This window comes from Stomoxys calcitrans, chromosome 1 (genome assembly GCF_963082655.1).
Source record: "Stomoxys calcitrans chromosome 1, idStoCalc2.1, whole genome shotgun sequence".
Taxonomy (NCBI): Eukaryota; Metazoa; Arthropoda; class Insecta; order Diptera; family Muscidae; genus Stomoxys; species Stomoxys calcitrans.
This window is the reverse complement of record NC_081552.1, coordinates 195,441,805-195,467,919: the sequence shown is the minus strand read 5'-3', so window position 1 is coordinate 195,467,919 and position 26,115 is coordinate 195,441,805. Positions and strand designations below refer to the sequence as shown.

The 26,115-nt window shown below is 40.4% G+C and overlaps 1 protein-coding gene across 1 annotated transcript in view; it reads right to left on the bottom strand.

Moving 5' to 3' along the window:
• LOC106091165 (uncharacterized) overlaps positions 1-26,115 on the bottom strand; it is a 224,386-nt gene that overhangs the window by 177,255 nt on the left and 21,016 nt on the right. The window contains exon 3 of the mRNA XM_059368210.1: positions 2,319-3,061. Within this exon, the coding sequence (XP_059224193.1) occupies positions 2,319-2,793 (475 nt within the window). The 5' untranslated portion in view covers positions 2,794-3,061. The remainder of the gene's footprint in view (positions 1-2,318; positions 3,062-26,115) is intronic.

The window sequence follows — 26,115 nt, the reverse complement described above, 5'->3', positions numbered from 1 at the left end:
TTGTGGGCCTAAGACCCTAAATCGGAGGATCGGTCTATATGGCAGCTATATCCAAACCTGAACCGATCTGTGCCAAATTGACAGAGGATGTCGAAGGGCCTAGCACAACTCACTGTCCCAAATTTTAGAAAAATCGGATAATAAATGTGGCTTTTGTGGGCCTAAGACCCAAAATCGGAGGATCGGTCTATATGGCAGCTATATCCAAATCTGTACCGATCTGGACCAAATTGACGAAGGATGTCGAAAGGTCTAACACAACTTACTGTCCCAAATTTCGGCGACATTGGACAATAAATACGCCTTTTATGGGCCCAAAACCTTAAATCGAGAGATCGGTCTATATGGCAGCTATATCCAAATCTGAACCGATCTGGGGAAAATTTAATAGGAATATCGAAGGGCCTGTCACAACTCGCTATCCCAAATTTCGGCGAGATTGGACAATAAATGCGTCTTTAATGGGCCCAAGACCCTAAATCGGGAGATCGGTCTATATGGCAGCTATATCCCAACCTGGACCAATCAAAGCCAAATTAAAAAACTATATGGAAGGATCTAACACAATTCTCTATTCCAAAATTTGGCAAAATCGGGCAATAAATGCGTCCGTTATGGGCCCAGGACCCTAAATCCAGAGATCGGTCTATATGGCAGCTATATCCAAGTCTGGACCTATCTGAGCCAAATTGACGAAGAATGTCGAAGGGCCTAACACAACTCACTGTCCCAAATTTCTAAGATCTTAAATCGCCGGATCGGTCTATATTTTCGAACTTAACCTGCTTATGGACAAACAAAGAATCTGTGCAAAATTTCAGCTCAATATCTCTATTTTTAAAGACTGTAGCGTGATTTCAACAGAAGGACAGACGGACGGACATGTCTAGATGGTCTTAGATTTTTACGCTGATCAAGAATATATATACTTTATAGGGTCGGAAATGGATATTTCGATGTGACGGAATGAACGGAATGACAAAAGGAATATACCCCCATCCTTCGGTGGTGGGTATAAAAACGACCGTCTGGGACTTAGTCATCAATTATTTCCAAAAAATTGTTTTCAAATTTGCTTTGTAACCCAAATTTTAATGGACTTTTTTTACCCACCACCATATGATAGGGGTATACTAATCTAGTCATTCTGTTTGTAACACCTCGAAATATTCCCTCATTAACCCTACAAAGTATATATGTATATTATTGATGGTCTCGACCATCTGAGTTGATCTTGCCATGGCCGTCCGTTCGTCCGTCCGTCGAAATCACGATAGCGGTCGAACTCGTAGAGTATGCCGCTTGAAATTTTGCACATATACTTCTTATTGATGTAAATCGTTTGGGATTGCAAATGGGCCATATCAGTTCAGATTTGGATATAGCTCCCATATAAACCGATCTCCCAAATTTGACTTTTTGAGCCGCTGGAAGCCGCAATTTTTGTCCAATTTGCCTAAAATTTTGCTCATAGTGGTTTGTTATGACTTCCAACAACTGTATTATGTACGGCTCAAATCGGTCTATAATCTGATATAGCTCCCATATAAACCGATCTCATGATTTGACTTCTTGAGCCCTTACAAGCCATACATTTTGTCCGATTTGGCTGAAATTTTGCATGCGGTGTTCTGCTACGGTTTCCTATGCTGGTGCCAAGTACGGCTCAAATCGGTCTATAACCTGATATAGCTCCCACATAAACCGATCTGCCGATTTGACTTCTTGAGCCCTCACAAGCCACAGTTTTTGTCCGATTAAGCTACAACTTTGCACATAGTGTTGCGTTATGACTGCCAACAACTGTGCCAAGTAGGTTTCAAATCGGTCTGTAACCTGATAGAGCTCCCATACAAACCGATCTCCGGATTGGAATTCCTTAGACCTTACAAGCCGCAATTTTTGTCCGATTTGGCTGAAATTTTGCACCGTCTGGGACTTTGCCGTCACACATTTCCACAAAACTTTTATGAAATTTTCTATGTAACCTAAATTTCGATAGAATTTTTCTTCGTAAAACGACTGTCTGGGACTTAGTCGTCAAACTTTTCCCCAAAACTTTATGAAATGTTCTATGTAATCCAAATTGCGATGGAATTTTTCTTAGTAAAGCAAATTTATAGAGAAAATTTAGTTTTTATATCAAAGTATGCAGCATGGTAAGAAAGTTTCCATTTCAACAGGAAGGGAATTTATCTATCTAGACTTTGTGGGTGCCTTATACGGTTTCTCTTAAATACCCTTTAAAGTCACTGTAGCCTTAATGGCCAAAAAACACTGCATGGTTGGTTGGCTGGTTGGCTGGTTGGTGTACTTACCCGTTATTGCATCAGCTGTGTTGGGAGTTAAATTGAGTAATTTGGATGCATTTGTTGTTAGTGTTGTTGCAGTTTCCCACAGCGATGTGTAAGCTGTCGATGAGGACTGTGACGGCAGTGGCAATGTTGATAACGACAGCAATGATGTTGCCGCACCACTTCCTGCTGCATTTAGAGCTAGTCGTGATGTGGTGGCAGTTGCTAACGATGTCACTGGGGATTGTGAGAATGTTGTTGTAGCTGCTCCAACTGCTGGATGACGATGATGATGGGAACCGTGCAGACTTGTCGATGAACTTGCTGGATGGGCTGTTGCTAGCGGCGTCGTTGTCCTGATGGTGGTTATTGTGGAAGCCATAACGAACAAATCGTCAATTTGCTTAACATGGAATGTATGGCCCAGTATTAGAGTTAATAGCAACAAATGAAACGTTTCAATTACAAATGTGGCAACATTTTTGAACTTAAGCCACATTTTGATGCTTTACATACTTGAGCAATTGTGAATCAGTTTTAGGCATTTTTTCACAAAAGGACACACTTACTGTTTTTTGAACTTTGGCAATTTTCCCTTTTTTTTAGAGTTTGTTTTTCTTTATAGATATTGGAAAATAGTTTTCAATTTGAATGTTTTTTTTTTTTTTTTTTGCTTATTGTGGCGTAGTCCAGAGTATTCTCCTGGTTGAGAATGCCATTTTAAATCCAATTGCTGAAGTTTTGTTAACTGCAGTTGGAGTTTATTTCTGCAATGGTAAAAGCAAAATATTGATATAAAGTTTTTGATTGAAAAATAATATCGAATGAAAGAAAGGGAGATTGCAACAAAAAGTGAATGCATTGCAATTTACTTAGAGAGAGAAACGAGTAAAAGGTGCGGCCGAACTTTGGATACCCACCACCCTGGGTATATATGTTAACCACTTTTAGTCATAATCAGGTGAGAAATGCCTCATTTATGAACCCATAGCAGTTATATCGAGTTATATGGGACCTATATCAAGATATAGTCCGATATAGCCCATCTTCGAACTTAACCTGTCCATGGTCCATAAAAGAATCTGTGCAAAGTTTTAGCTCAATATCTCTATTTTTAAAGCCCATAGCGTGATTTCTACAAATAGACGGACAGATGGACGGACATGGCCATTTTGTTTTAGATTTTTACGATAATTATTAATGCTTTGTAGAGTCGGAAATGGATATTTCAATGTGTTGCAAACGGAATGACGAAATGAATATACCCCCATCCTCCGGTGGTGGGTATAAAAATACTCAAATCACACTATTGTTGCGATTTGCTTATTTTTTATACCCTCCACCACAGCATGGGGGCATATTAATTTCGACTTTCCATTGGTAACACCTCGAAATATTCGTCTAGACCTCATAAAATATATATAAAAGATCGCTATGACATTTTAAGTCGATCTAGCCATGTCCGTCCGTCTGTCTATCCGTCCATTCGTCTATTGAAAGCACTCTAACTTCCGAAGGAGTAAAGCTGGGCGCCTTATATTTGGAATAAATTGCAAATTTTGCCCATGAACATTCCACTAAGGAACAGGAGCAAACTTCTCACATATCAATGAGTGCAGTCCGATTCAAAGATGGGCTCAATGACAAGGGGCCTCCTTTTTATAGCCGAGTCCGAACGGCATGCCGCAGTGCGACACCACTTTGGAGAGAAGTTTTACATGGCATAGTACCTCACAAATGTTGCCAGCATTAGGAGGGGAAAACCTCCGTTAAAAATCAGGCGTTCAGCGTCATAGGCGGACATGCTAACCTCTGCGCTACGATGGCCTCCCGCTCCACGCTAAGATATAGCTCCCATATGAAACGATCTCCCGAATATACTTCTTGAGCCTCTAGAGGCTCTTATCCGATTTGGCTGAAATTTTGCACGATGACTTTTCGTATGGCCTCAAACCGATGGACCAAGTATGTTTCAATCGAACCCAGCTTGTTGTAGCTCCCATATAAAGCGATCTCCAAATAATACTTTTTAAGCCGCTGTAGGCCGCAACTCTTATTCGATTTGGCTGAAAGTTCGCACCTTGACTTTTCCTATGACATCCAACAGATGTACAAAATTGGCCCCAAACCGTTCTTAACCTTATATAGCTTCCATATAAACAGATCTCCCGAATATACTTCTTGAGGCTCTAGAGGACGCGATTCTTTTATGATTTGGCTGAAATTTTTTCGTATGACCTCAAATCAATGGACAAAGTATGGTTCAATCGATCAAAAGCCTGATATAGCTCCCATATAAACCGATCTCCAAAATACACTTCTTAAACCGCTATAGACCGCAACTCCTATTCGATTTGGATGAAAGTTCGCACCTTGACCTTTCCTATGACATCCAACAGATGTACAAATTTGGCCCCAATCGGTTCTAAACCTTATATAGCTCCAATATAAACCTATATCCCGAATATACTTCTCAAGGCTCTAGAGGACGCGATTCTTATGCTACCATTTAAAAAAACCCAATGGGGAATTCTTGTTATGACCTCCCATTATCCTTTTTTTTTTTTTGTTTCTGCTTACAACGAGAATCCGCCCAGCCGAACTTAGCACGTTTTTACTTTTTATACCCACCACCATAGGAGGGGGTATACTAACCTAGTCATTCCGTTTGTAACAACTCGAAATATTGATCCGCGACCGCACTAAGGGCGGGGTGAAGAACCGCCCGTCCCTACGCAAATACGGATTTACCTACGCCGGAGCCTGTCACACCCCGCGTCCGAACCATCCTGTTCTCTCAACAAACCTCAGAAAAGATACCAGAGATACGTTCGCAAGTTCACCCAGATCACAGAAGAAACGGCTCCCCAAAAAGAAGAGCCTACGTCTCTGCAGACCCGGACATGAACATAGTGGTCAATAGTCTCCTCCTCATCCTCATCGAGGCAACTCCTACAGAAATCATTGTGTGGTATCCCCATGCGCGCCGCCATGCGGCCAATGGCACAGTGTCCAGTTATTACTCCTCTCAAAGTACTCATCGACCTCTTATCGAACGCCAGCAATTCCCTCGTCCTCCTCCAGTCGATGGCCGACTATAGCGCCTTCGCAGTCCGGCACCCATCTTTGGTGTCCCACCTCGCTACCGACGCCGCCCTAGCCATCCCATCTACTATGTTCAGTAGCTAGACAAATGGCACGTAGGCAAGACCGATGACTGGTCTGTCCGGCGCAGACGAACCCCTCCAGGCGCACTCGTCCGCCCTCTCATTCCATGGAATCCACTCATGCCCAGGAACCCATGCCAGCGTCACATCGTGGGCCCGGAGCCAATCCAGGAATTCCAAACAATGCGCCACGCATCTCGACATCGACCCCAAGGCCTTGAGCGCCGCCTACTGTCCCCATAAATCCTGAGTTTCGAGGGCGGTAAGCCCCTTATCAGAATTTCTCTTGCGGCCACTGCAATGGCACAGACCTCTGCCTGAAAGATCGTACACTCGTCCGGCAGTCTCAGAGACATACTGATCATGAGTGCATCAGAGTAGACCCCCAATCCAGTCCCTGATTCCATCGAGGTGTCATCCTCCTCAAGTACACCATCCGCCATCCATTCGTCTCTCTCACGAAAACGAATCGTGAATACCTTCACTCCAGTCGGCACTGGTGCAAGGTAGTGGGAGATCCTCCTCAGTCTAACCTCCGTATCCACAACACCCAGAATCGAACTGTGGCCGCAAACATCCAACTTCAGCATGCCGAGTTCTCTCAGCCTAAGCGCGACCCTGGCGGCGCAGTTCCAAATATGGGCCCCGATGGGCTGCATATCCAGCGGTGCGGATCTCAGCGCCCCTGTGATCCCAACGCAGGCCAGACTCTGGAACCTTTTCCCTACGGCGTCTCTGTATACCAGTGCTCCATAGGTCGGTACCGGTCTCACAATAAATCATCTTGGGAGTAACCCCCCACTTCCTACCGAACATCCTCCTGCAGGAATAAAAAGCGCACAGTGACTTACGGCGCGTTTCCTCGGTGTTCCTCTTCCAGCACAGTTTCGAATGGAGGACTATGCCTAGGTACTTCGCCACCTTCGACAGCCACAGGGTGACACCGTCCATGGACGGAAGTCTGAACTCTGAATATCTACGTGTAAAGAGCATCAGCTCCGCCTTCTCTGGGTTGGTCCTCAAACCATTTCTGGTAGCCCATAGCGATAACCTCCTCATTGATCCTTCCATGGTCTCGCTGTTCGTCGACAGAAACTTGCCTCGGACCAGCAACACAACGTCGTCCGAATAGGCGATAATTCTCGTGCCGTCCGCGCCGAGATCCATCAGGATTTCATTAATCACGAGGTTCCACAGTATCGGTGAGAACATCCCTACCTGGGGCGTTCCTCTGGTTAACTGCCTTCTGACCATACAATCTCCCAGGTTTGCATTAATAATCCTGCTATAAAGCATATTATTTGTCCATTGGGAGATTAAGGGGTGTATCCCCGTGTGATCCAGTGCGTCGACGATCGCCCGAATCTCCACCATATTGAAAGCCCCATCAATATCCAAGAAGGCCACCAAAGTGTAATCCTTCTCGTGAAGGGCCATCTCCACCGACCCGCCTTTGAGGTATGCGTGTTGTGCCCCACTGAAGTTCTCCGGCGTCAGTCCCCCTCTCACCATCAGGTCAATTAGTCTTTTCAGTGTTTCAGCAAAAACGATGACAGACTAATAGGCCTAAAATCCTTCGTCGTACTGTGGTTTATTCCTCTCGCCTTGGGTATAAAGACCACCTTGATTTCCCTCCATGCATTCGGTATGTAGGACCATGCCAGGCTCGCCTTGAAAATCTACTCAATCCATGGCAGGGTGACAATAAGGGACTCCTGCAGCAGTGACGGGATAATTCCGTCAGAAACGAAAGTGCGGACTGCCCACGCTATCTTCTCCTCGTCCACGATGTCACTTAAGCCCTTACAAGCAGCAATTTTTCTCCGATTTGACTGAAATTTAGCACGAAGTACGTTCCGAATCGGTCTATAACCTGATGTAGCTCCCATATAAACCGATCTCCCGATTAGACTTCTTGAACCCCTGGAAGCCGATATTTTAGCCACATTTTCGCAAATTGTGCTTTGTTAAGACTTCCAACAACAACAACAAGTACTGTCCAGATCGGTTTATAACCTGATATAGCTCCCATATAAACCGATCTTCCGATTTGGCTTCTTGAGCCCATACAACCCGAAATTTGTGTCCAATTTAGCTACAATTTTGCACATGGTGTTTTATTATGACTTCCAACAACAGTGCCAAGTACGATCCAAATCGGTCTATAACCTGATATAGCTCCCATATAAACCGATCGCCCGCTTTGACTTCTTGAGCCCTTAATAGACGAAATTTTTATCAGATTCGGCTGAAATTTTCAACAACTGTGCCAAGTACGGTCCAAATCAGTCAATAACCTGATATAGCTCCCATATAAACCGTTGTCTCGATTATCCTTGTTTGCTTCCTAGAAACAGCGAAACCGAGTTTTCTGAATTTTTGTCAGAAAGTAGAGTTGCGGAGTGAATCCTTCAACTTAGCAAAATTTTTAAAAACGCCTGATCATACAGATGGGAGCACTGTTTCAAACAAAATTTGTTTGTAGTATCCTTAAGGAGACCCAAACCCACAGTATCTACGAATATGATATCGAAGTTTCAAATCAAGTGCCTGAGGCCGCCCAATTTTGTTTGTCTTCCTGTTGAAGTAACGCTAGAGTCTTTTCAAATGAAGATTTTAACCTGAAACTGAACGGAAATAATTTTTTTTTCCATATGCAATTTAAGGTCGGACTTTATCTTCTTAATAGCCCCCCATACGTTTGGCCGTTTTAAGGTATTCAGACCATATATTTAGCTAACATTTCAAATCAGTGAATTGTGACCCTTGATGTTCCTTTCGAATATGCCAAGATCAGATTGTATTTGGACAAAGCTGCCGTTACAGACCTATTTTCCGATTTAAGGGCTTGGACCCATAAAAGACTCATTTATTACACGATTTCGTTGCAACTACGTTCGTAACAGCGGTGCTGGCACGCCTATTGTAAAGCATTCCGACATGGAATTATAAAATTCACCAGTGACATGGGCTACGGTACCATGTGGCGTATGTACAACAAAACACGTAATGAATAACTCATACGTACAGTGTACCTTTTGTCCATCTGCCTAGATATAGCCCAAAAATATTGTAACAAAGTTAGCTTGGCAATCCCCAATTAGACTCACTTTGTCATTTTATTTCCTTGTGCTAACACAGCAACAAGAGAAAGAATATGTATTCAAGCTCCTACCGTTTAAGTAGCCAGCAGCCACTGCACAAAACCAAAAAACTGGCTCATATTTACTTTCCCACTCCCAAGTCCCATTCAAAAATAATGAGAACCTAAAGTGATACTCCTTCTAATAGCCATTGTGATCTCCTCTCGTGGCCGTTTTCACAGCAACTCCACAAATAGAATCGAAACAAAAAATCTGCCATTTTAGTACGGATAGAGATAACTCTTTGAAATCTCGAATAGTCTGACCTATTAACAAGATTATGTGCATATAAATTTAAAGGCCCTACGTGTTGTAACGAGGAAAGTCGCGAAGCTCATTTTCCTTTTATTTCCCTCATACACAGGGTCAGTGCAACGCACGTGCAGCCATCTAGTCTTAAGTACGAAGTACTACATGAGTTATTGAATTTTATTTGTCAACTGAATTATTGAATTAAAATAAAACACTATTGAATTATGGAACTTGGTCTGTTTTGCCGCGAAGCTGAATTTAGTGTAGTTAGACTATTTTGTATTATGTCAAAGTATAGACCCGTTTTGTGTAGTTGTTGAAGGGAATTGTTGAAGGGAATTGTTGAAGGGAATATAGGCAACAACACCACACAGAGGAATTTTGTGTAAAAAAGTTACCGCTATTCCGAAGAGTATAAAAAGAGCAAAGCCGGTTTGAAAAGGGACAGTGAAGTGTGAAGTGTAGTCGTGGCAGTATCCAGGTAAGGTGAGTGAAAAAGTCTTTAGTGTGCTGAGCCTATAGATGAACATAGCCACCAGCGTTTTGCCCGGTGTCCACTAGACTTAGGAGTAGCTGAGCCAGTGAACACGCGTGACGTGAGTGAATCACATCTCCAAAAACCAACATAGCCAGCACATCGCCTATGTCCTTCAGACATAAGAGCCGCTGATCCCGCGAACACACGCACGTGCCGTCTGCCTATGACCATTACCTCGTGACTTTTTTTTTTTTTTTTTTTAAGTAATTCATATTTATTCAATAAAAGTGTTTACAATAGTAGAAAATGTGCCCCAGCGCCTTAAAGACATAATTGGGGCGAGTTGGCAAGTCTAGTACCATTGAAATAAAACGCACAATTTAAATGCAAAGAAGGAAAAAAAAATTTTTTTGTATAAAAGAAATTTGATTACATAAGAAGCATTCTCACATTATTCAATAAATATGCTTTTAGCTCTGTTTTAAACTTTGAAATTCTTAAGATGTTTTTTAGTTGTTGAGGGAGGTGGTTAAACTCAGAACATCCACTATGTTCAATTCTCTGTTTTGTCAATTCAAGACGGCATCGTGCAACTTCCAAATTTGAGCTGTTTCTTGTATTAAAAGTTGATTGATTTCTATGAAATATAATTGATGGAGCCACGAGGTTTCGTACTGATTTAAACATAAATATAAGCATCTGCATTTTATATAGTCCATGTATTGGCAATATACCTTTAGCAAAGTCTTCATACAAGGAAATCGTTGAATAAGTCCGTGGTAGATTATAAACATTTCTCAATGCCTTGTTCTGTATTCGCTGCAATGACTTTAGTTGACCACTCTTTTTGTAACCGTACATTATTGACATGTAGTTAAGGTGACTGTGAATCAATGAGTTGTAAATCAAAAAATTTGTCTTTATATCAAACTTGTTTTTGTATTTATATAAAATTCCAATTGCAGGTGCTACTTTAGATTTGATGTTTTGTATATGCAGATCCCACGACAGATTACTTTGCAAGTGTATACCCAGGTACTTTACTGACCGTGATTCATATAAAAGACTGTTTCCAATTCTTATGTGAAAATTATCATCAATTGTGCAGTGCGGTCGAAAACGTATGATTTTTGTTTTATTAGAATTCAAAACAAGTCTGTTAATTCGACAAAATTCTGCTATAATTTCTGCATCATGTTCCATTTGTGATTTTAGAATTACCTCATGGTGATAGGGATACAAGAGCAGGATATCATCGGCGTATAAAAAAAGTTTGCCGTATAGTTTTAGTTTAGGTATATCATTCATATATATAGTAAATAACAAAGGTCCCAATACACTACCCTGGGGTACTCCATGTTGAACAAAACAAGTATCACTTTTAACTCCATTGATTTCTACATACTGTCTTCTATTTCTAATGTAGCTCTCCAATAGCTGCAAAGAACCATTTTGAAACCCATAAAAAGGAAGTTTAGCTAGCAAAATGTCGTGATCAATTAAATCAAATGCCTTCGACAAGTCGTAGAAAATTGCTCCAACACCACCAAATTTGTCATCCAAACCCTTACATATAAAGTTCACAACATTTACGACTGCATCTTGTGTTCCACTTCCATTCTTAAATCCGAATTGATTTGCGTATAACTGTTGAGATTCAGTTAAATATCCATAGATTCTGGTATACATAAGTTTTTCAAGAATTTTGTCAATACACGATAGCAAAGCAATCGGTCTGAATTCATTAATCGTTTGAGAGCAAGATTTTTTTGGTATAGGTACTACTTTTGAAACCTTAAGAACTTCAGGGAATATGGATGTATTAACCATGGTATTGAAAATTTTGCATATGTGTTCACTTGCTGTATCTTTGCATCGTTTAATTGCTTTGATCGAAATATTGTCATGACCTGGACTTTTATCACTCTGTAAGTTGTTAATGATATCCAAAACTTCATCATTGTTGGTGTAATCGAACGAAAAAGTAGAATTGCACTGCGTAAGCGTACACAGTTTGTTACAACTATCATCTTGGAGACGACTTATTTGTCGCTTCAACAAAATTGGAACACTCAGAAAGTAGTTATTAAACATGTCACATTTAGTCTTTTCATCAGTTATTAGTTGGTCATTTGCGTCTCTAAGCATACATTGTGCTTTCTCTTTTCTTCCCAAACATTCATTCAAGAACTTCCATGTTTTTTGAGTATTTGCATTTAATGCTTCAATGTTCCCATGAATGTATTTATTCATGCATTTTCTTTCAGCTACTTTAATTATTCTACTTATATTTTTTAATAAAAAATCATTTCTGCTGTTCCGCCCGCATTTTCTTCGTTTTGCTAACAATTTTTCTTTATATCTCATTAAAGATTGCAAATTTTTGTTAATCCACGGTGTAAGCAATGATTTGGCTAAAACTCTGGTTTCTTTTACAACTGTATTCTGTTCAATTATATCAGAAAATCTATTGACAAAGGCAGCTGTATCAATTGACGGGTTCCCACAGTGATTCAAGCTATTAGCAAAACTTTCAAATTCTTGGGCAATCGATTCGATATCACTATATTTGTAACTTTTTGTAGTATAATTGTTGCATGGAAACTCACTTTGAAGCTTAGTCCAAATGATGTTGTGGTCAGATAATGAAACATTCAAAGGAGTCGCTTGATAAACAACTTCCTACATTACTGTAAACATGATCCAGACATTTAGCGCTGTTTGGTCTAGTGATTAATGTGTGGCAAGGTTCGAAGTTTAAGCATGACAGGGTGGTACAAAGATCCAATGAATAGTTAGGGTCAAGTAAATCAATATTAGCATCCCCAAATAAAATCGTTGCACCATTGCATCGACTACTTAAGATATCTTCCAAGAATTGTAGGAAATGACTTGAATCACAACGCTGGGAACGATAAAATGTTGCAATTCTTAATGGTTTTCCATTTACATAAAAGTTGTCCAAAGTAATCCGTATGGCTTCTATGAAATGCTTACTCTCACACAATTCTGTTGTATATAAAATGTTTTCACGTATATAAAGGGTTGTGCCTCCATAGCCATCAAATCTGCAACAATGTACAGCGTTGTATCCAGGGATTTTATATATTTGTGTTAAATCAGATTGAAACCACGTTTCTTGAATTGCAATAACATTAGGTAGGATTGGTAATTGTGCCACTAAAGACTTGAATGCATTAAATTTTACAACTGAAGATATGCTTCTAATGTTTACAGACATGATATTAAAGAAATTTCCATTCAAACTCAAGAAGTGATCCGAAAAAGATTCAATGTTTATAAAATAATTATTGTTTGTGTTCATAATTAAGAAATATATCAAATAAAAACAATATAATTTATTAATACATATTTATAGTTGATTGGGAGATAAAAATTCGCCTTGTGCATCAGCTTCATTGTCATCTGAATCATCAACAGGAGGCGGTAGTTTCCTCAATGACCTACGAGATTGAAATGTATTTGTTGTAGCCTGTAGCAAGATTTCATCAACATCTTCCTTTCTCTGTATGAGCTTTGGCCGTGTAATAGAACTTTTCTTCACGTAAATTCTGTTACCGTTTGTATAAACAAAATTGTATCCAACAGTTTTTAGTGTTTTCGCATAATTGAATAACTCCATCGATTCTTTACTCAAAAAATCATTAATATAGACATTTTTGGTATTATCATTATCTTTTAGTTTGGATTTTGCTTCCATTAGCTTATTTTTAGAAGTTTTTGAGCTAAATTTAACAACTAACGACTGGTGTGGATTTGTTGTGTTTCTTTTTTTTAGGAAATATGCTTCTTCAATGTTAGCTTCATTCATTGAAACACCGACGGCTTCTGATAGTTTTAAAACAGCGTTCACAGCAGTTACTCCTTCATCAGTTTTTATACCATTTACAATACAGTCGTTTTTTACTCGTTGATCGTTTAGCATTTTAACGGAGTCTTTCAATGTTTTTATTTCGTTTTTCAACTTAAAATTTTCTTTTTCAACGTTATCAATTTTTTTCTTATTAGCACTTATGCCATTCATTAAATCATCGAACTTAGATGATAAAAAATTCATAGATTCAGTCAGCTGATCAAGCTTGTTGAGTTTCGCTTCCATTCTCAGCAGTTGCTCTGTAACTGTAGCACTGTTAACACCATCATTTACATTGCATTTATGGCATACATAGTCCTCCTCTTCATTATGAAGCAAATGTTCGTATTGTTTCTTATCGAGTTTAGTACACATTGCATGATATGTTTTTGCACATTTATCACACTCTATGCATTCTTCCTTTTCGTCATTTGCCTCTAGTTTGCATTGAGCACAAAACACTTTTTTGGTTTTCATAGTTTTGCGTCCAGTTCCAGGCATATTCGATAATTCCCGTGTAGTGTTTCTCTTGTTGTTTATATTTTTGTATGTTTGCTTTGTTTAACGTTCGTTTCAACGCTGTATTTTGATAAATAAAAAATCACTACTTCACACGGTTTGGTTTTTGACGTCTTCACACACTTAGAGTGTCGTATCCGTGCCGTGAGAGAATCACGTCTCCGAAACCAACATAGCCATCAAATCGCCTTTGTCCTTCAGACATAAGAGCTGCTGAGCCCGTGAATACACCCACGTGCAGTCTGCCTTCGACCATCACCCCTTACTTAGCGCCGTATCCGTGCTGTGAGTGAATCACGTCTCCAAAAACCAACATAGTCAGCACATCGCCTTTGTCCTTCAGACATAAGTGCCGCTAAGCCCGCGAATACACCCACGTGCCGTCTGCCTACGACCATAACCCCGTGACTTAGTGCTGTTTCCGTGCCGTGAAAGAATCACGTCTCCGAAACCAACATAGTCAGCAGCTCGCCCTTGTCCTCCAGACACATGAGCCGCTGAACCCGCGAATACACCCACGTGCCGTGCTCCATGCCGTGAGAGAAACACGTCTCCGAAAGCAACATAGCCATCACCTCGCCCTTCTCCTCCAGACATAAAAGCCGCTGAGCCCACGAATACAACCACCTGCCGTCTGCCTTCGACCATCACCTCGTGACTTAGTGCCGTATCCGTGCTGTGAGTGAATCACGTCTCTAAAACCAACATAGCCAGCAGATCGCCTTTGTCCTTCAGACATAAGAGCCGCTGAGCCCGCGAACACACCCACGTGCCGTCTGCCTACGACCATCACCCCGTGACTTAGCGCCGTTTCAACGCTGTGAGTGAACCACATCTTCGAGACAATCCCAACCTGCACCTCGCCTTTGCCCTTCCGACTCAAGAGCCGCTGAACACCCATTCGTGCCAAGATTCAACAACCACTACCCTGCAAATTCGTGTCGTACCCACGCCGTGAGTGAATCACGTCTTCGAGAGACATTTCGCCAGCTCCCCGTCCTCGACCCTCCGACGTAAGAGCCGCTGAGCGACGTAAGAGCCTTGAACGCACACTCGTGGCATCGACTTGCGACCGCCTCACCGTGACTTAGAGACGTATCCACGCCGTGAGCGAATCACTTTCCCACGATTGGCATCGCCAGGCCGCAGATCTCCTCCTAGAGACTAAGTCTAAACCGATAACTCCTAGATTAAGTACTACCTACCAAATAAAACTCGGGACACACACACAGAAGGTGTTCTATTGTCTCTTTTTCTTCGATGTCCCTACAGCTTCTCTAAAAGTCGTTGCTGGCAACCTTCAGTGTGTTTTTTTATACCCTCCACCATAGGATGGGGGGTATACTAATTTCGTCATTCTGTTTGTAACTAATCGAAATATTCGTCTGAGACACCATAAAGTATATATATTCTTGATCGTCTCGACATTTTATGTCGATCTACCCATGCCCGTCCGTCCGTCCGTCCGTCCGTCTGTCCGTCGAAAGCACGCTAACTTCCGAAGGAGTAAAGCTAGCCGCTTGAAATCTTGCACAAATACTTCTTATTAGTGCAGGTCGGTTGGTATTGTAAATGGGCCATGTCGGTCCATGTTTTGATATAGCTGCCATATAAACCGATCTTGGGTCTTGACTTCTTGAGCCTCTAAGGTACGCAATTCTTATCCGATTGGAATGAGATTTTGCACGACGTGTTTTGTTATGATTTCCAAGAACTTTGCCAAGTATGGTTCAAATCGGCCCATAACCTGATATAGCTGCCATATAAACCGATCTTGGGTCTTGACTTCTTGAGCCTCTAGAGTGCGCAATTCTTATCCGAGTGGAATGAAATTTCGCACGACGTGTTTTGTTATGATATCCAACAACTGTGCTAAGTATGGTTAAAATCAGTTCATAGCCTGATATAGCTGTCATATAAACCGATCTTGGGTATTGACTTCTTGAGTCCCTAGAGGGCGCAATTTTTGCACGAAGTATTTTGTTATGATATCCAACAACTATGTCAAGTAAGGTTCAAATCAGTTCATAACCTGATGTAGCTGTCATATAAACAGATCTGGGGACTTGACTTGTTGAGCTTCTAAAAAGCGCCATTCTTATCCGATTTGGCTGAAATATTGCATGACGTTTTTTATTCTTACTTTCAACAACTGTGTCAAATAAGATTTAAATCGGTTCATAACCTGATATAGCTGCCATGTAAACCGATCTGGGATTTTGACTTCTTGAGCCTCTAGAGGTCGCAATTATTATCCGATTTGCCTGAAATTTTGTACGACGGATTCTCTCATGACCATCAACATACGTGTTTATTATGGTCTGAATCGGTCTATAGCCCGATACAGCTCCCATATAAATCGATCTCTCTATTTTACTTATTGAGCCCCCAAAGGGCGCAATTCTTATTCCAATTGGCTCACATTTTACACCGGACCATATCTTGATATCGCTCTAATAGCAGAGCTAATCTTTTCTTATATCCTCTTTAGCCTAAGAAGAGATGCCGGAAAAAGAACTCGACAAATGCGATCCATGATGGAGGGTATATAAGATTCGGTCAGCCCGAACTTAGCACGCTTTTACTTGTTATGGTTTATACGGTACCCACAAGCGGGGAAAGGCCTAAGGGAGGATGACTAGGAACCTGTCAGAATAGTATAAACGGAATGACGAAATCAGTATATCCTCATCCTATGGTGGAGGGTTTAAAAATGATTAAAACAGACAAACCATTAAAATTTTCTCCAAAATATTTCAAGTTTTTTGGAGATTACCGCAGCGCAGAGATTAGCTTATCTACTCATAACGCTGAACGCCCGGGTTGAAACCCCAGCGAAATCTTCTTAAAATATTCATTGGTGGTTATCCCCTCACTAAAGCTGGCGACATTTGTGAGATAGTCGACAGTGTAAAACTTCTCTACTTTGACAAATGTACCACTGTGCCACATTCGTGCTAGCGGCAAATACTTCATACAATTTTATAGGCGAATTATTTGTTTTGTCCTTTCAATGTTTCAGCAAGCGATGTTGGCAATCCACAGAAATTACTCAACATCAAATGAATACAAATTCCTTGGGGGTGTAGCTTCATTGCTGAGCAACAACATTTTTGTGAATAACTATTTATTTGTATTGTTTTATTGCATTTGATTATGGAATTGTTTTATTGTAGTATAAAACACTCTCACATACATGCATACTCGTACAAAACATATTCAGGCGTATTGTTTATGACTGGTGAAAAGATTTCCCTGGAGCAATGACAAATTAAAAGCGAAATCTACCATATATAACGAAATTTTCAAATGAATCTCCTGAATTTGCAACACAAAAAAGTACAACGTTTTATATATTTAAGCAGCAGCACGCCGTAAAAAATCGGAAGTTCATTGGGATGTGTATTAGACACGGCTCTAGAAATACAAAAAGCTTATAAGAGCATCAAAATGTGCCTCCTGGAAGTTTTCGGCGAACAGGTCAATAGCGTTAATGACGCTGCCAAGGTGAAAATTTTTCTCCCAAAAACCCCAGTTCCGACCTGCAATGTAAGTGGACCACATGGGAGTGAGAGCAGAGAGGACAGCGGAGGACATGTCCACTAACGTTGAGGCTTTTGTTGAAGACACATTTTCCACAGAATACGAAGGGGCTCACGGAGGCACCAGAATCTTGATATAATGAGATTGATCCAAGGCTTATCATTACAGAATTTATGGTAAAGGAAGCCTTGAGAAGCTTCAAACCATTTAAGTCACCCAGACCTGATAGAATATTTCCGGCGTTATTACAGAAGGAGGCCGACTATTTGGCGCCCCATCGGGCCAACATTTCCACAGGATTATCAACACAGAATTTATGGAAAAGAAAGCCTTGAGAAGCTTCAAACCATTTAAGTCACCCGGTCCTGATGGAATATTTCCGGCGCTACTACAGAAGGAGGTAGACCATCAAAGCGTGCCTAAGTCTTGCATATACTCCGAAAGCCTGTCAGGAGGCAAGGGTGGTATTTATACCCAAGCACGGCAAGGCAAGTCATGCAACACCAAAAGCCTACAGACCTAAAAGCCTAACGTCCTTTTTACTCAAAACCATGAAACGTATTGTGAATACCATGATAAAGTGTAGGACATCCAGCGAACTGCTTATATACAACCTATGTATATGAGGAGCGGTCTCCACCAACCTTCTCCTATGTCAATGGAAGGTCGGTGAAGACTGATCTGCCCAAGGTTGACCAAAAAATAAAAGAATCCTTCGAAACCAAGACGTACACATTGGTGGTATGCAATGACATCGAGGGGACTTTTAACAATGTATGGACCATCACACTGATCGAATCCTAACACCAGTATCGGGTGGACCGGGTCCTTAAATATTGAATAAACCATATGCTAATGAATAGGTGGATAAATTGTGGATGCCATAACATAAATATAAGGGAGAAATTGGCACACGGCACGCCATAGGGGGGATTTTAATCGCCACTTCTATGGGTGACTAGGAGGGATTTGAACCCCTCTGAGCCGTCTGCTACACAGGCGATGTAAGAACGCTTCACAGAGGTAAGGATCCAAATCTGCTATGCAAAAGTGTCGAAATGGTCTTGCCGATGGCATACGACTGAGATAGACCCAGGGGTCTCAATGTTAACCCATAGAACACAGAAATCTGCCTGTTCACGAGGAAGACGAAGGTTGACCAATTTAACGCACCACGATTCCTCAATAAGACGATTTCGATATCTGACAAGGTCAAATACTTAGCTGTGATCTTGAAAAGAAAACTGAATTAGAAGCGTCACATTCAGGAGCATACTGAGAAGGCTCACAGATGTTGGGCACCATGTAGACGGGCCGTAGGCTCGAAATGGGGCCTGAATCCTAGGATAGTCCACTGGCTGTACAGGAGCGTGATTAGACCAATACTTACTTACGCTTCAATAGTTTGGTGGACTGATATGGAGAAGAAGTGCAACATAAGGATCATACAACGAGATCAGAAATCATGTTGTCTTGGCATAGGCGGAGCGATGAGGACCAAGCCCACTAGGGCACTGGAGACTATTCTAGATGTCCAAATCCGAGGATAGTCCTCTGGCTATACAGAAGCTTGATTAGACCAATACTTGCTTACGCCTCAGTGGTTTGGTGGACTGCTATGGAGAAAAACTGCAACATAAGGACCATACAACAGATTGGATATAGCTGCCATATAGACCAATCCACCGATTAAGGGTCTTAGGCCCATAAAAGCCACATTTATTATCCGATTTTGATGAAATTTGGGACACTGAATTGTGTTAGGCCTTTCGATATCCTTGGCATAAGCGTAGCGATGAGGACCTCGCCCAATAAGGCATTGGAGACTGTTCCAGATATCCAAACCATAGATATACGGATTAGGTGTGGGGCAGCCACTACAGCGATGTGCTAAAAGCAACCATCGCTGTATTATGAAGGCGAAAATAGGAAACCCGGATGGATTAGAAAAGGCTTGCCATCGAATATCTGAGACAACACATTCAGGTTGAGTGCGAAGCACTGCTGCCAGCGGCACAGTCTTGGATTGACGGAACCCTGGTAATGCCAACTGGAAGATCATGGTACACAGATGCTTCAAAGCTAGTGGACAGATTAAGCCTGGAAGTCTACATTGAGAACCCAGGGACTGAGATCTGTTTTCGACTCACTGCAGGCAACGATATGGGCGATCACGGAATGCGTCAGGTGATGTGGGGTTAACGCCTAGACGTTGAGTGTGAACATCCTTATGGGCGGTAAACTGCCCATCAGGGCAATAACAACCAGAACGGTAAAGTCACGAACAGTCTTGGATTGTAAGAAGGAGATTATCGCCTTCTCTGAGCATGGCACGACCCGCATCGTTTAGGTGCCGGGTCATAGCGCAGTAAGGGGGAAAGAAACAAACGGACGATTTTACATTTAAGATCAGAGGACTGCCGTCAATAAACTTCGTTAACCCAAAGTCGAGTTAAGGGAGTGGGGGAAGTAAAACGGCGAAACTATTGGTAGGATGAAGAAAATCCTATGCGTAGAACGGGATCTTGAGAAGATGAGAACTCTGAAGACTATTATAGATAAGTCTGGTAGACCCCTACCCATTTCTGTCACATGTGGTGCAGATCGGACCATATTTGGATATAGCTGGCATTTATACCGATCTCCCGATATGGTGTAATGAGCCTATAAAAGGAACATTTGTCATCCTATTTGGCACAGCGAGTTAAGGTACTTCTCTAAACCATTATGTTGAATATCGTCCAGATTGGACCATATTTGGATATAACTGCCATATAGACCGATTTCCCGATATAGAGTATTGAGCCCATAAAAGGGAGCATTTTTCATCAGATTTTGATGAAATTTGAAACAGTGAGTGTTGATAGACTTCTACACCTGTTTGTTGAATATCGTCCGGATTTGGCCATATAGGAAATGTGGACCAGATACTCTACTGTGACAGGAATGGTTAGGGGTGTACCAGAACCCACTGTGCCAAATTTCATCGAATTCAGGTAATAAATGGATCTTTTATGGTCTCAATATCCTATATCGGGAGATCTGGTGGTCGGTCTAAGGGCAGCTGTATGCAAATATAGTCCGATCTGAACTGCACTTCACAGAAATGAATAGAGGTCCACCAGAACTCACTATGCCCAATTTCATCGAAATCGGATGAAAAATTACCAATTTATTCTTCGACATCATTCTTCAATTTGGCCTAGATCGGGGTGCAGATTTGGATATAGCTGCCATGTAGACCGATCTCTCGATTTAAGGTTTTGAGCCCATAAAAGGCGCATTTATTGTCCGATTTTGCTGAAATTTGGGACAGTGAGTTGTAGCAGACCCTTCGACATCATTCTTCAATTTGGCCCAGATCGGTCCAGATTAGGATATAGCTGCCATATAGACCGATCTCTCGATTTAAGGTTTTGGGCCCATAAAAGGCGCATTTATTGTTCGATGTCGCCGAAATTTGGGACAGTAAGTTACGTTAAGCCCCTTGATATATTTGTGCTATATGGCACAGATCGGTCCAGATTTGGATATAGCTGCCATATAGACCAATCCACCGATTAAGGGTCTTAGGCCCATAAAAGCCACATTTATTATCCGATTTTGCTGAAATTTGGGACACTGAATTGTGTTAGGCCTTTCGATATCCTTCTTTAATTTGGCCTAGATCGGTCCAGATTTGGATATGGCTGCCATATAGACCGATTTCTCGATTTAAGGTCTTGGCCCCATAAAAGGCGCATTTATAATCCGATTTCACTGAAATTTGACACATTGACCTATGTTAGGCTTTTCGACATCCGTGTCGTATATGGATCAGATCGGTTAATTTTTAGATATAGCTACTAAAAAGAGCAATATTTTGTTAGACACAATTGAACAATGACTTGTACTTATTAGAATTTGGTCCAAATCGGAATATATTTCGATATAGCTGCTATGGGGCATAAGGTATGCATTTTTCACTGGATTTTGACGAAAGATGGTGGTGGGTATCCATAGTTCGGCCCGGCCGAACTTAACGCCTTTTTACTTGTTTTTAGATTACATATAGCTCCCACATGCATCTATCGCCCCTTCTACTTGTCTGCCGCAGTGTTACCAAGAATAACCAAAAATAATAAACTGCAATAATATAGCATGACATTGTTGCTAGGCAACAGTTTGACTGCAATTATGTTGAAAAATAAATCATAAACAAAAGCCTTAATGAAATTTTTCTATTTAAAAATTTATTTTTGCTTTCATTTAATGTGTTAAACGTTTTCCGTTTTGCTTTCACCAAATTGCTTATGGCATTTCAATGGAATGCCTGATTGAGCAGCATTAGTGACACAACCCAGAATGGCATTTTTTTTTTTTTTGTATTCAACTGTGATAAAATTCTTTGTGAAATGAGTGCAAAATATTTCATTTTATGCATATTAAGATATGATCTATGGTTTTTTTTGTGCTTTATTTAAATGTCATCAAATGGCAAAGGTTATTGGATGATATAAGGCACATAATCTCGTTAAGGTTAATATCTGTCCTTTTTTCGTGTATCTACTTTGCCCTTTGACCTATAATATTTTGTTAAATATATAGCAAAATGGTAATGTATTCAATACGGATGCTCTTCTGCCTTGGCAACAAACTCATTATGCTTCTCAAGCTTAGGTCTGCATGTCAATGTCAATTTAGTGTAAAATAACCACTGTGCCTTGGTTTTGTTCTGCTAATCCGCAGGCTATGGAAAAACGCTTAACACTGTGCATTTATTTGCTGTTATTTAGAATTTCATTAAAATCTATGCTCGATTCGCGCATATATTACGGATTATGGCCTCTTTTGTGTGAGTGTGGGATATCCCGGCTTTTGTAGATTTCATATCTATGCATATGAGATTGTTAATATTTCCTCTTTGTCGGAGTTTTTTTTTTTTTTTTTGTGCCGTTTTTCTGCTGTTTTTTGCCTTTCGCTTGATATGCGCTTATATATGTATATATATGCATGTATGTGTGAACAACCCCCGCAGGACACCATCCAATCCAATCCAATCTCGAGGCATTTGTCATTTATAATAATCTATATGGGGGTGCTGCTGCTGCGCTTTTGTTGGTTGCCTGTTACGATTCGTTCAACCATGGTTTTATCTTTATTTTATTGTTAATGCTGAGTTGGGTTGAGCAGGGCTGGTATGGGCGGGCTGTACTGCTACTCTAAAGCATTACGGAGGAGCTGAACTGATTTTCCCACCATGAATGTCGGCTGATGGCATTTTATTTGATTTTATTTCAGTTTGAATTGCGCTTTTTTCTGATAGTTGCAGCAACAATAAATAATGACAGCAAATTTATCAAACAATTGTGGGAGAGCAGTGTCAGACGTAGGATTATGGTGGATTTCGCACTATCATATTTTCTTTCTTTCTAGATTAGCGTTTGTAATATTTGCAAATGTAATTCAAATAAAAGTGTTGAACATTTTAAGCGTTTTATTGCATATAGCTAGGCACTATAAAATAAAAACTATTTTTCGAATTTCTGTGGTTGATAGGAGGAGGGTAATTTGGTTCTGAAAAAGTAACAAGTTAAAGCGTGCTAAGTTCGGCCGATCCGAATATTATAAACCCTTCACCGTGGATGGCATTTGTCAAGTTCTTTGGTCGATATCTCTTTATAGACAAACAAAGGATAGCATATTGCTATGCTGTTCAGGGCCATACTTGGCGCAGTTGTTGATGGTCAAACCAAAACACTTCATACCAAAATCGGATAGTAATTGCGCCCTCTAGCGGTTCAAGAAGTCAAGATCCAAAATCGGTTTATATGGGAGCTAAAACAGGTTGTGAACTGATTTGAGCTATACTTGGCACACTAGTTGATGGTCTAACCAAAACACTTCATGCAAAATTTCAGCCAAATCGGATGATAATTGCGCCCTCTAGCGGCTCAAGAAGTCAAGGTCCGAAATTGGTTTATAAGGGAGCTATGAACCGATTTGAACCATACTTGGCGTAGTTGTTAAAAGTTAGAGTAAAACATTTCATGCAAAATTTCGGCTACATCGGATAATAATTGCGCGCTCTAGCGGCTCAAGAAGTCAAGGTCCGAAATTGGTTTTGTATGGGAGCTACAACAGGTTATGAGCCGATTTGAACCATACTTAACACAGTTGTTGATGGTCAAACCAAAACACTTCATGCAAAATTTTAACCAAATCGGTTGATAACTGCGCCCTCTAGCGGCTCAAAAAGTCAAGATCCGAAATCGGTTTATATGGGAGCTATAACAGCTTATTAAACGATTTGAACCATACTTGACGTAGTTGTTAGAAGTTAGAGTAAAACACTTCATGCTAAATTTCAGCTACATCGGATAGTAATTGCGCCCTCTAGCGGCTCAAAAAGTCAAGATCCGAAATCGGGTTAAATGGGAGTTTTAACAGAGTTCTGGCAGAGTTATTGATGGTCAAACCAAAACACGTTATGCTAAATTTCAGCCAAATCGGATAAGAATAGCGCCCTCTAACGGCTAAAGAAGTCAAGATCCGGGATCGGCTAATATCTGCGCTATAACAGGTTATGAACCGATTTTGCACTACACGCAAAATCTCAGCCACATCGAATAATAATTGCGCCATCTAGCGGCTGAAAAAGTCGAGATCCGAAATCGGTTTATATGGGAAATTTAACAGGTGATGAACCGATTTCAACCATGCTTGGTAGAGTTATTTATGGTCAAACCAAAACACGTTATGCAAAATTTCAGCCAAATCGGATAATAATTGCGCCCTCTAGCGGTAAATTTCACCCAATTTGGATAGAGAAATGTGCCCTGTAGCGGCTCAAGAAGTCAAGATCCGGGTTCCGTAAATATGTGCGCTATAATAGGTTATGAACCGATTCGGACCATACTTTGCAGAGTTGTTGATGGTCAAGCCAAAACATTTCATACAAAATTTCAGCTAAATCGGATAAGAACTGCGTCCTCTAGAACCTAGCTTTACTCCTTCGAAGGTTAGCGTGCTTTCGACAGACAGACGGACGGACAGACAGACGGACGGACAGACAGACGGATAGACAGATGGACGGACGGACAGACAGATGGATGGACGGAAAGACGGACGAACGGAAAGACAGACGGACATGGCCAAATCGACTCAAAATGTCCAGATGATCAAGAATACACAAACTTTTTTGATCTCAGATCAATATTTCGACGTGTTACAAACGGAATAACGAAATTATTATACCCCCATCTTGTGGTGGAGGGAATAGTTGTAATCAAAGTTGATTATGTATAACCTCTACCCTTAGATAGGTGTATGTTTGTGTCACCTTTTGCTCTGTGACAACTCAAAAACCAGTAAGGAAAGGCAAAAGTAACCTATGTTGAAATCTCGTCAGACTGTTGAAATATTGAAAATAACCTTGAGAGAATTACGATATGCCCTTAGTTGTGGCTTTTACAGCCTTGAAAGGCCATATCGGATTAAAGATATATTTGGGAGCTATATCTAAATCCTAACCAACTTTTATGAAATTTTGCGTATGTATTAGGACGCACAGTGGGCCAAATGGCAAAAAAATTGGAAATAAGTCTACAACTTTTTATCTGTTGATTTTAGCCATACAAAATGTTCTAGACATTTGTAGAGGAGGACATAGGCTTTCAGAAAAGTGCTGTTGTTGGTCCATATCTTTAATACAGGGTGAGCTACAGGGTGTGAAAGTTGACCACTTTTGACTTCTCCAAGCTTCTGGGGGCCATAACTTTTGATCTACTCAACCGATTTACATGATTTAGGACTCTAGAGAAAGAGCTTGACAAGATCTAAAAAACTTATGCATAAAGTACCATGCCATCGTGTACTGTTAAGGAGTTATGAATTGTTTAATTTTAAAATATGAAAATTTGGCCTTGGTTTTTTTCAGTGTTTTTTTAATAACTCCGTCAATTTTAAAGCTATAAACTTCATACTTCACACAAATTATGCCAGCATATGTGTGCATAAAATACAAAAGGAATCACGTGAATATCTTTGGCGGTTTAAAAATGGCATCGTTTTCAATATGAAAAATATTTTTTTTGTCAAAAAATTGCAAAATTTTTCAAAAAAGATACTCCCATTTCCTTTAAGTTTTCGCAAACTTTGGCCGTCAAAGCATTATCATTTCTTTCCATTTTCACAAAGTCGAGGTATTAAGAAAAGTTTTAAGTGCTAATTTGGCTAATTTCGATATCAAACAACACCGTTATCTTAAGACCAAAATGGCCAATTTTTTTACTAAACTTCAAAAGTTTCTCACTGGAAAAAAAGTTCCACGGGGATTTTTTCGCTTTTTTTGAACTTAAATGAAAGCTTAAAATGTTCCCAACATTTTAAGGTATGTCTCGCCATATCCTAGCCATAAATGAGATCGTAGCGATCAAAATACTGAAAAAAGTCAATTTTCAAGTAGTGCTATATTCATTGCTAAAAAACAAGTATTACGTCACATTTTATTGCAAAGATGTTAAATAAACTTTTATTTGGTAACACTTCTTCTACAAAACACAAAAAGAATCATGGAAATATCTCTATTCTATTCCATTTTATGGAACCGGCAATAAAAAAGTCAATTTTTCAAAAAAGTCGAATTTCCCAAATTTTGTTTTTGTTGTCCTAATTGCACATGACACACTATAGCCATATTTACGCAACATACCTTATCGTAAAGGAAATTTTCATACCTTTCCAACGATGTATAAAACATTTCTCAACTCGGATTCTATCTACTCTAAAATTCTAAAATTTACACTTCATTAAACTCTATATAAAAATGTCTATTTGTGAAATGGAACCTTATATGGGGCCTACA